The sequence below is a fragment of the Trachemys scripta genome, chromosome 2 (genome assembly GCF_013100865.1).
Source record: "Trachemys scripta elegans isolate TJP31775 chromosome 2, CAS_Tse_1.0, whole genome shotgun sequence".
Lineage (NCBI taxonomy): Eukaryota > Metazoa > Chordata > Testudines > Emydidae > Trachemys > Trachemys scripta.
Genome location: NC_048299.1, coordinates 195,411,395 through 195,423,668, shown reverse-complemented (window position 1 = coordinate 195,423,668; position 12,274 = coordinate 195,411,395). Strand labels below are relative to the sequence as shown.

The window sequence follows — 12,274 nt, the reverse complement described above, 5'->3', positions numbered from 1 at the left end:
ACCATTAGGAAAACTGCTTAGCATCTTTTGACTACACCCAGGACGAGATGTACAAACTGAGGTCTATATTTAGACCAAATCCATAGTAGTTTCCTCTTTAAAAACCTACATAGTTCAATGTATAATCTCATGCAACACTTCTAAAGTGAGGGACAGGGTTTGACCCACAATTTAAAAATAGTTATTGCTCTGTCAGACTATATGTAACACAGGTCTTGCAAAGAACAGAAAATTTGTAATGTCTGTAATCTTGTGTTTTATAATAATTAAAAGAAAAAAAGTGATCTCTCTCTCTCTCACACACACACACACACACCCCTTTTATTTTCATTTTATTTGCAACAGAACTGCCAAACTGAAGATATCTGAATGAATTCAAAGATGAAATGCCATACTGTGTCTTTGTCTAATCTTTTGACATGAACACTGCATCTATATTACAAGGGTCTGCTTAAAAAGCAAATTAGAAGTGTAACATCTCATCCCTTGCTCCTCAGACAAGCAGATCTAAAATTTATGGATGTTAATTTCTACAGTCAATCTTAATGGTTGCTTTTGTGCCCAGCAAACGTTATTTCAATGTTTTAGAGTAAAGAAAACATTACATTTTTGTTGATATAAGTGATTATACATACTTCTCATCCAACAGATTATTTACTGAGGCAACAAATTTGAAATGGATAAAAAAGTACTCCCTTTTTAATACAAAGTAGAGCTAACCTGTGGAATTCACTGCCACAGGATATTATTGAAGCATATATCTTAGCACAAAATCAAAAAAGGATTTAATACTCAAAATAAAAGAGTAACCATAATGTAACAATAAGGTTATGATTTTTGAACTACTCAAGAAAGGAAACAAATAGGCAGGATTCTCAAAAAAAAAAATTAATTCAGCCACACTGCACATCTTAAATGTTCTATGGTATGTGTTTAACAGTAATGTATTAAGAGACATTTAATAAAATCAAAAATATAAACTACTATATCTGTGCAAGTTGGCAGCTTAACATAATTCAGCTTTTTCATTTTCTAATTTTTGAATGCTCAAAATCACAACCAGATTCATATGAAAGAAAGACCAATCCCCAGCACCTGGTGCCCTTAGCACCAGAATGAGGCAAATTCCACCTACCACTGGGCTATAAGAAATCATTTTTGGGTGGGTCTCTCTCTCAATCTGTCCTGTTGAACCTGCTCCACTTGGTGTGAAATCCTTAAAAAGTCACCGAGCCAGACAGCAAGAGAGAGAGAATGGCTATTGACCAGTGACCAGGACATTCATCTGGGAGGTGGGACTCCTGAGTTGAAATCTCTGTTCTGAATCAGGCAGAGGAGGGATTTTTTTTTTTTTACCCCAGTCTCCTATATCCAGTGAGTGCTTTAAGCACTGGCATGAGGGGGCACCAACAACAACTTTCCCTATTTTTTTCTTCAGAAGAGACTGACGTGACTTAGACACATAACTCCACAAGAAAGGAGCTATGACCCAGACAGAGAGAGGTGCCCCCCTCTGGACCAAAGTTAGGCACCTAACTCCCTGTAAAGGACAGGGCTTAGACCACACCTTTCTCCTCAGCATTCCCTATTAGCTAGCATAGGCAGCTCTGCACTTACTATTCTGGCTTCTATGCATCTTTTTAAGGCACTCCTGCCCCTGCGTTGTATTGAGAGCCTATGCACCTAACTCAGGATTGTGAATTCTACTAGGTAGCAGGGCACCTAGAAGTTAGTGCCCCTTACAAACCTGCCAACAGTTCTAGGTTTCATGGGACTGTCCTGCTTTGACCCCCAGAGTCCTCCATCCTTGTTGAAGTGAACATTTTCCACATTTGGGGCCACCCGGGGGTAGGGGGGGCAGAAGGGGCAGTTTGCCCTTAGGCCCCCCATTTAAGTGGACCCCCAAATTAAGTGGCATTTGGCTGTGCAACCTCATACACTAGGTTGCAACCCTTCAGGTTTGACCTGTCCACCCCTCGATCTCCATCTACAGAGGGGCAGACAGGCCAAACCTGAGTGACACTGCATCCTGCTTTATCCACGTAAAATGTTGGGAGCTACGCCCCTATGAATCTAGCCTGTAGACTACTAGTCTAGACTACTGCATGGTATGCCAGAGGTTACTTCCTTCTCAGTAAAAGGAAGAGAGCCAAGCATTTCAGCCTCACAAAGACCTGTTGTTACCATGAAGGAAGGCAGAGGAGAAATTGGAGCTCAAACATACACAACTCTATGCCTGAAAAATGTTTTAATACCCAACATTTGTCATAAGGAAGGAGGGTATTCTTTGAAATCTCCCTCAGAGAAGATCCAAATAACTGATATTCTCTACTGATAATCTTTTTTAGCACTGCCAACACTTCTGGGGTATTTTCCTATTTTTGCCAGCATCTGCTATTCATCTGCTTCAACAAATGACCCAGCCTGGCTGCCCTATGAAATGATGATTTTAGTGCTGTAGTAGTTCAGAGTGTTGAACTCTATCCACCAGCTGTTAACTTACAGGGTTTTTTTGTGTGACTCAGATAGTTGGAATTATAGCAGACATTTTCAATAGTATATAGAAATGGACCCCAGCATGAGGGGGTCTAACTACAGCTATATTAATAGTACTATTATTTTCATCCACCCACCACAAGAAAACAGTGAATTATCTGTTTCCAAAATATGCAAAGCTCTGCCCTGTCACACTGTGCATTGCTTGCTCTGATACATAGATAATCAGAATACAGTCTATATTTGCTGCTTGTAATTTAAATGCAGAGAACGAGAGTCCTGTGCATAAGTAAAAGTGAAGTCTCTAAAGAACTATAGCCCACAATCTATTGTGGGAGTTTAGGTTCTAAACGGGTCTGACCAATGTATTTATGCCTGAGAGCTCAAGTATTGATAAACAAATGGATTTTTATAGTTCCATTCAATTCGGAAGGTCACTCCTCCCCATTTTTATTTGCGTTGGCGTACAGTGTGCAAAATAAAAAGCCAAATTCAACCTTCGACAAATGTGAACAGAGGAAAGAGAATAACAGAACTAATTTGTGCCCAGATCATCAACTGTTTTTAGCTTTCCCACTGATTTCATTCTCAGTTTAATCTCATGCATGGAGCAATTCAACTTGCTTGCAAACTCCAAAGTTTTTCCTAAATCTTGTTAAGTGATTGACAGGATCTACTTGGCCTATTTTAATCTTCTAAGTGAGAGGGAAGTTGGGTATAATTTAGTAAATATTTAGGGATTAATAACTATGGTGTGTGTAGCAATGTAAATGTAAGGGAGAGGTAATGATTCTATCATCTGTGTGTTCTGCACCTTTAAATGAAAGGAGTCTCCTGGCCTGTCTGCTGGGAGGCAATTGTGGTGTTTAGATGCTGCTGTAATTATTAGAACTGGGAGCACTGGCTGTTAGGAATCTGAAAGGACAGGAAACAGGAAGGAGGGGGGAGGAGTTGAGGAGGCTGAGTGAGAGTTACAAAGGGTACAGCTGCAGCTGGGTAAAGAGGTTTCCACTGTAAAAATAAAGTTCTGTTGAAGCTTGTTAGTACCTTGCCTGGCTGATACAACAGCAATGTTGTGAGCAAATTCAAGACGACTGTTATATCACGACCACCTACTATACTCCTTGCATGGATATTTTGTTAGTTTTTCTTATGTTTGAATTTTCATAACGCAGATTTAAAGCAATAAAAATAAAAATAAAATAAAAATAACGCAGATTTAAAGCAATTTTGCTCTTTCCATAATGCTGGAGAAATATTGCTCCAGCAAGGCTACAGAAATATACATTTCTTCCCATTGCTAGCTTAATCCAAGACCTGAACCTGGTCCCCTTGAAATCAATGACAAAACTCCCATTGATGTAATTGAAGCAGGATTAGCCCCATTGGTGTTGAAACAAAAAACAAAAACATTTTAGGGTCTCGCATGCAGTTTGGCTGAAGTGGCTTCTCAGTGTCGTATCTTTCTTACGCTACTTAAGTTCCTAAATATTTTTTGTTGATCTGATGAATACATTTTTATGGGTGTGCTGGGAAAAACCCAAGAGTACGTTTTAAAGTGTTACAAGAAGACTATGTTAAAGAAGGGGTTACGTGGAAGGTATGTGTATACTGTCAAGCTGAGTTTTTATGTTGGCATCCATCACCAGACAATGCGAGCACTTCCCGACAATAAAAAGAATGACAATTATGTCTCTCTCTTCCCTGCCATTCCTTGGTACATCAAAGATCATTTTATTGCCATTATGTGTCATTGTAAGGACAATAAAATGAATCGTTCTTTTCTTAATATCTAGATTTTTCTTTACCAAGGTGACTATGGAATAACCAGCAGTGCTATCATTTTCACAATTTAAAGTTCACTGTAGCTTTGAAATATTTTGTCATTATCTTCACAGCATGTCATCACTGACATCATCTTAACATCATAACTATGATGCTATGAACAGTAATGCACAAGAACTGTTTTGCAATCATCTTGACTTTTTAATATTACCTTCACATTATAAATAATATTATAATTGCATTATAAATAATTTTATCTTCAAAGCATAACATACCGTACCATCCAATTTTCAACAATTATTCTCATTGAAAGTAGTGGGAAGTACTGTTTGAAAATCAATGGCATGACCTAGCCCATTGTCTCCATAGACTTGCCTCAATTGTATTAAAATGTTCTAGACTGTTATTCTCCATACTTCCTTTAGGGTAACCCAAGGGGTAATAAATAGATGGTCTCATAAGGGATTGTTGTATTCTGAAGCACTTTTTAGCACAGACTACTAAATAATTTTAGCAACTACTGGAACAATATGAATAGCTCAATAGTGACTTGATCTATGTGGCTCCCTTCACTTCATTTTGCTTTAATGACATGGGATAAAATTTGCAAGACTGCCTAGGGGATTTAGGAATTTAAGTCCCATTTTCAGAGGCGACATGTCCCATTGTCAATGTTCCTAAGTCACTTCTGAAAACAGGATTTAAGCACTTTTGAAAAAGTTACCCATAATGTTATCTTCACATACTGAAGAAATCATCTTCAAGAGATCATTATGAGGAGTCTCCATCATTATTTGAATGGAGAATGAGAATTGTAACAAAATTGTGGAACGTAATTCATATTAATTAGAGGGGAAACTCCCGAAGTTCAGAGTTTTGGTTTGGATAAACTACCAAAAATGCCTAACTGAAAAAAATCTGAACCTCTTGGGTTTACAAAAACTGACAGAATGATTTACAGTCATTCTTGCTTTTGGTCACGCCAATAATATCACAAACACTGACATCCTAGCAGCTTTTCAGAGACTTACACTTTTCATCCTGACCAGAACTCAAAAGTGTAGAATTATAATTTATCCAAAATTATTCAGCCACATCTAACATATTATTTTAGAGAGAGAGAGAGAGCGCGAGCGTGTGAGCGAGCAAGGACACGCACCTAATCCCACAGAATTAGCTAAAACCAAAGAAAGCTGATCTCTCTAAGTAAATTGCTTCAGCATCCCACTGGAAATCAGATTATTTTATTTTCTACAAAACTAATTAAGTGTGCACAAAGTAAAGCAATTGGAAGCAGAAATAGCGAAAATTGTGGTTTACCTCACTCTGTATCAGTTTTGTGGTTTTTAGACTTTGAGATGTTTTAGACAAATTAATTAGCCTGAGGTTAATTTCGTAATTAGCCTCTTAAAAATTCTGAGGTCTTACTGCAGAAAGAGAGAGAGAGAGAGAGAGAAACACAACATTCTGCATATAACAAATTAACTTTAATATAAAACAACCATTTTATGCTGATTCCAAGATAGTTGGCAGCATTAAACAATTACGCATTTTCTATGCCAATGCCACGGGTTCTCGTTTTCCTTTTCCTGATTATTTTTAAACACTAATAAATTATACAATAAAGTAGGATATGAATGGTCTCTTACTACAGAATATTGCACTTAACTGTGAGAAAAGTTTGAAATCCGTGGGATTACAATGAGATCTTGTATCCAAATCATTTGTGCCATACTATATACGGAAGTGTTGCAACACTTCACAGGCCAAAGCAATATTATGGAAAATTAGTAGTGACACACAGATACGGTTGCATCAGAGGTTTCACTGACCAAAAAAACTTTCATTTTCATCTTTGAGATTCTTGTCTTTAATAGATACTTATTAGATACAAAATTCTCAAGACAAACAAATGAAATAAATACTATTATATACAAATCACCAACTCCTTAAAAAACAAAAAAACAAAAAAACCCACAGGTTATTCTTTTCCCCTGAACATGTTTGGATTTATGTGCACAGTGCAACACACTGGTTTTGGCATTGCTGTCCTTGCCCCAAAAATATTAATTACACTAATACATAATACTATTTAATATATGGGAGATACTCAAACATTGCAGCAGTGTATATACACACTTTAAAAAAGTAAAGTTAGATAACACTATTTTTTCAACTTAATATACAAATGTTCACTTTTAAATATATAATCACTAACAATTTGGTGCAGCTGTTATGTTATTTCCTCAATCTATTTAGATTACATATATCACTGTCAAAAATTCAATCAGATAAGCAAGTTTCACACTACTCTGCTATGGTGAAAAAAAATAAATAAATCCAGCTTATCTAACCATGAAACAGTTAAATATTGATTATTAAGAGAAACTATTTTCCTCCTTTTTGCATAACTGTGGTACAAGTACTGCTTAGATGGGGCTAGGTGGCACAGTGAGTCACAGCACACTAGTGCTTCAACTGCAGACGTGTAGGTTAAAAAGTCTGTTTTGAGGCACACAAGTGAGCATCACTTTGGCATTAGAACTCTAATTGTCCATTATCCAGAAACCACTATAAGCTTCCTCATGGTTGGGAACAGATGGTGGCCTTTGCTCATGAACAGGTGAGTATTCGTGTGGTGAAATGAATTTGACCTGTACTGGCAGATTCTCATTTTTATGAGAAATGCAAGCTCACTTAATAAACATTAAAACATGCACATAACATAATAGATCTAGCTAATACACCAAGCTAGTATCCTATTTAATGTACTTCCTCATCTCCAACTGAGCAAGATCACTGGATCCAAGAACTGGGATCTAAAGCTTTCCATTACCTGAAATCCAAAAATCATGCCTTACATTTTTATTTGGACATTTTTTCCTTGCAGTTGAATGAGATATATAACTATTAGAACTTCTCATGACAGTGTCAATTCACATCTGTTGAGATACTGCTACGATAGTAAGGCACCTCTACATTACAAGCCACTAAAAATCATGATGGCAAAATGATTCGGAGACAAATCTATTCAGAACACATGATGCAAAGAGGATAGCAAAAAGAGACCAACACAAGTAAGCACTTGATAGAAAGACAATGTCATCATTTCAATGCTAAGGTTAATGTTACAGTGTCAGAAGGGCTGCTCTGTGCATATATTAAGTCTCCATTACTACATCAGTTTATTCCTCTCCCCCACACTTTCAGTATAACTTTTCTGCAAGTTCCTCTTTTGCGCTCCAAGGGATCACTAGTATATACCACACATAAGTGAGGCCACCTCTCAGTCTTAAAGATATTCTCCAAAGACTATCATATCAGTTTGAGATATGTGTACATACACATTTCTAACATTATCTACAGCTAACATATAGAAGTAAGGGAAATGTGTGCATATTTCACTGAGGTCTTTGAGGTTGCCTTGACTAAGCAGGAAGATCTCAAAGACAGGATTGGCCCTTGAGCAGCTGTGGCCCTCTGTGAACATTGAAACAGATGATTACATGGCTGATTCTCTAGTGCCTTGTGCCATATGTAAACATGTACATGTATGCAAAGGGAAGTGAATGTCAAAACCAGTTTGAACAAGGAGAAGTCCTTGTGGTACCTTAGAGACTAACAAATAGTCTAAGATACTACAAGGACTTCTGGTTTTTGCTGATACACACTAACACAGCTAAACCTCTGAAACCTAAAACCAGTTTGGTTACATCTTACACCCACTTTTCACCCGTATGAAGGACAGCAGTAGGTGGGAGGCAGTGGAAACCCAGGCCCTAGTGGGTGGGGGGGGGTGTTTAGCACCAAGGGAGTTGGAGGCCTAAGGCTCCCCTCGCTCATAGATCAGATGAAGCCCAGTTGTGATCTAGCTGATACTGTGGTGAGGAGTAAAAATAGTGCACTTCGAGGCAGAATTTGAAACCTTCACCATTAGTCAGAGGAAGGGCATGGGAGGGGGGAATCCCTTATTCTTCTGAAAAGGAGTGCTTTGCTTCAGGTGCATTTAAGACCACATTTCCTAGATACAAAATAAAATAATAAAACCGGCTCCCAATAGCAGGTAGCTTTGTGCGATCCCCCAGTTGACAAGATGCAGGGAAAGCTGCCTGAATGTTTGATTCACGAGGCTTCGGGAGGATCAGGCGCTGGAACCCATCCACTAACCTTGAGGAGCTCATCTCGCTGTTTGAACTGTTGCTGGCCCAATACTTGGGACTGGCGCCGCTGAGCAACCAGAACAATTATCGGGAAAGTCTAAGGAGTTCCACATTATCGGGATTCACTAAGTCCGGAGAGGGGGGCTGCAGGGACCCCGTGGTGGAAGAAGTCTGGGGCTATACCTGCTCAGCTTCCTGCATCGTCCCCTGCCCCAGACTCACTGCTCCCTGTCGGAGCACAGGCCGCTCCCATTGCAATGGGTAATGAAAAGGGGGTGGAGGGGTGTAGTGCTGGTTGGGCAAAGCTGCTACCCTACGGCAGGTTTCTCCAGCGAGCCCACCTCGCTCCCTGCCAGGCCGGTGGGGGTAGAACAAGGGGCTGACTCCGAGAAGAGCCATAGCTACCCAGCTGATTGGGATGTTAATTGCCGGGGGATTCGTTACACCTGTTTAACCCATTAACCTCGGAGGATTAGAACCTCCTGGGAGGCACGGAGAGATCAGCCCCTTAGTCCCGAGGGAGACTCAGCTGGAGGAGAGGCGGGGGATTGTCAGCTATGGACCCCGCCCCTCTCTTCCAGCCACTGGGACACACACCGGGAGCTCGTCCAGAGGCAACTGAGTCCAGCGCAAAAGCTGCCCCCGCGCGCGCCTTGGGCAGCAGCGAACCCCCGGGAGCTTCCTCGGCCGCGCAGCTCGCGCCTGCTGCAGGCAGGGAAGCTGCATCGAGGTGTCTTTTGCTCCACTAAAGCGGGGGGCAGCTGCCTACAAGCGCCCCTGTTCTCCTCGGGGTCGTGTTGGGGAGTTCTCTCTCTCTCATCTACCGCTCTGGATCGTCCGGGGCGTGGTTGTATTTGGACACTTTGTCAGAGGCTGTAAGGGGACCTGCCATGTAGTGGTGCTGGAGTGGGGTAATTGTCTTTTTCTAACAGTCCGTCTCCTGTCCCTCCGCCCCCTTTGAAAACATATACGATGCGTTTAGGAAAGCAGAAAGCGGTCTGAGTGCTACGGCATCTCTCCGAGCTATGAACTTCGAACGATTTACCCCCATCCTCAGTTATGAGGAGGTGTTTTAACAGATCCCATAGGACACTCCAGAGTTACAGTACTGTGCAAAACGTCTCAGTCCCCCCTCACCTGTATCTTTGGAGCAGGACATTAAAGACTTCCTTCTAGTGCCCTAGTCAGATGTGCCGGTGCCTCATGATCGCACAGCTAGCAAAAAAGGTAAAACAAGCGACTGCCTCTCAGATCCACACTAAACTTTAGAAAACAAGCTGTTCACGTCCTGCTGTTAGACATAATTCTTCAAAACGCGGCGGATGGGTAATTGCAAAGCTCCGGGCTGTGTAGAGTGCTACATTACCTTTGAAACGTGTTCTACTCATACCTTAAATGGGTTTATCCCAGCCTATATAAATCTCTCTCTGTTGTGGGCAAAATACAGTAAAATATTCAAGAGACCATTGATAATACTGAAGTGCATTTTTGGTATGAATACCACCAAAATCCTGGTGACCCTTTAATCCCACTATATTTTTTGTAGTTTAAATAAAATTTATCGCATACATTTAGGCAATTAATATTAAGTTAATTGATGAAGGCTAAATCAAAACACCATTTCCGAGATTTGTTTCACTCATTAATTCGTCCTTGGTTTACCATCTTAAATCTCTCTCTTTTGGTAGAGCTGAACAAGCTAACCTCAATCTATCTAAAACATAATCGTGAGTTTATTCAAAGTTTTATTTGCAAATGAAGAGGAGGACATGGATTAACACTAACCCATCCACCAATGGCTGTTCATTACAGTTCTAAATCCCAAAATAATTCATTTTTAGGTAGCTGCCTGTTAGTAAAATGATTTAATAATTAAACTCTCAGAAAATATTAAAAACAAATTAGTCATTTACCTCTATCTCAAACATCAATTCCTGTTATTTTAAATCTAAAAATAATTTACTTTTTCAAAGCATCCTGAATTCAACAAAAAGGAAAATATAAAATGCCCAGAACGAGAAAATATCTTGTTAATATTTCTTGCACCGTCTATTGGGATGCGGAAGGAAAGTAGAGATTTTTATACACTAGACTTTTCGAGTAAAATGATACAAGGTTATGTAAAGATCTGTGCAAATCGAAGAGTACTGCACAGAATTTCACTTAAAGCAGTTCAGTGCCAGTGATACAGCCACGATTATTATCCTCGCATATTGCATGAAATCAAATACACGTGGGGTATCTTGAATTAGTTGTAAACTGGCTCTAGACTATCCACTAGGAAATGTAAATTAGGTGTCAATGAGCTGCAAACATGGAAGTTTGTGGGGAAAACAAAAAGTAATTCCAGAATCAACAACATTAAAAAAAAAAGGCAGAGGGGATTTCTGAAGCCCATGCATAGTGCATCTTAAATAAAAAGAGGTAATATACGGATTGCTGCATCTCTAGAACAACGATTGCTAAAGAAACATGATTTCACTTTGAAGGTAAGGCGTTCAGAAAAGTAAAGCAGGTTTACAACGATATGGATACCTTTGGAGTAGCTGCGGATAAGAACAACAATTTAAAATTAACGCCCTCTCCCCCCCCCCCCCCCCCCCCCATGCAAGCCAAAATTCACGTACCAGCTACTAAACATATTGGAAGTAGCAATCTGAAGATCAATCCACACACCACTTCTGTTGCCATTGCTTGAAGATCTGACTAGTTCGAGTCTTGATTAAATAAATGAGAACAATATTTGCTTGTTGTTACGACAGGTACCACTTCATAACTTTTAGGTCCACCCTTGCACAGCGCTAATGCACTTTAGCATTGTCTTTCACCGGATTTTCTCACAAGTCCCTTAACATCTTTGGAAGAGCCCATTAAATCCCGAAGCAGCTGGATTTCTGGTGACTTCAGTTGCAAGACGCACGGTTTCTTGGAGGAGATTTTTTTTCTTTTTCTTACTGGAGAACCATTTTGTTGTGCCCCACATCAAGAAAGGAGAACCAGCATTTTAAAATTAAATTGCACTCGATCGGTTTTGTTATATACCAAAGGCTTTGCTCTCTCTCTCTCGCTCGCTCTCTGTTTATATATCCGAGGAGTGGTGTGAGTCACGATTCACCGATTCCCAGACACACTGAGGACTCCAGCCACTTTCTTCCAGCTTCTGGCCCGTAGGACCCAGCTTGTGGTACACTGAGCAAAATCATCCCAAGCTGCTAGGTTGCTGGCATTTTGCATCCTTCTAAAACGACTTGCATGCTCCCCTCCGCTGGTGCGGCGGCCAGAGCGCTGTAGGTGGCAGAGGGGGAAGTAGACCGCCTCTCCCGTTCCTGCTGCGCCTGCTGTCTGCCTTGCTGCCCCTCACCGACGCTCAGACACAGCTGCAGCAGTGCTCTTTGCCCACACTTCTCCACCTCAATGAAAACTTTGCGAGGCCCCGCCCCTGCGGGGATCAGGCCGGCGGAGCAGGAGAGGTTTGCTCCAATAGGAACAGGCGTGTGGGGCAAGTCTCGCTCCGACACGGAGCTCGACTAGAGGCATAGCAAAGGCAGCTCGCTGCGGGCGTGCCAGCTGCAAGCCGGGGATCTAGAGCCTGGTTACTCTGCGCCGCCGATCTCCTCTCTCCACCTCCCTCTGCTCACGTCACCTGTGCTCGCTTCTCCTTCAGTGTCATTTTGAAGACACCTTAGATGTGTGGCTCCCGGCGAGATTAATCATACAGGTCCCAGCCACACGACCACAGGAGGCTCCAGCAGGAAGGTCTGCGCTCCGAGAGGCATTTTAAAAACTAAGGACAAGTTTGTCACAGGCAACAGTAGTTTGGTTTATTTATTCCG

General features: G+C 40.9%; 1 protein-coding gene across 1 annotated transcript in view; it reads right to left on the bottom strand.

Moving 5' to 3' along the window:
- The window catches only part of PIEZO2 (piezo type mechanosensitive ion channel component 2), a gene marked incomplete in the record, with an annotated part of 436,326 nt that extends 424,352 nt beyond the window's left edge, over positions 1-11,974 (bottom strand). The window contains 1 exon segment of the mRNA XM_034762599.1: positions 11,069-11,974. Coding sequence (XP_034618490.1) covers positions 11,069-11,132 — 64 coding nt within the window.
- Positions 11,975-12,274: the final 300 nt, after the last annotated feature.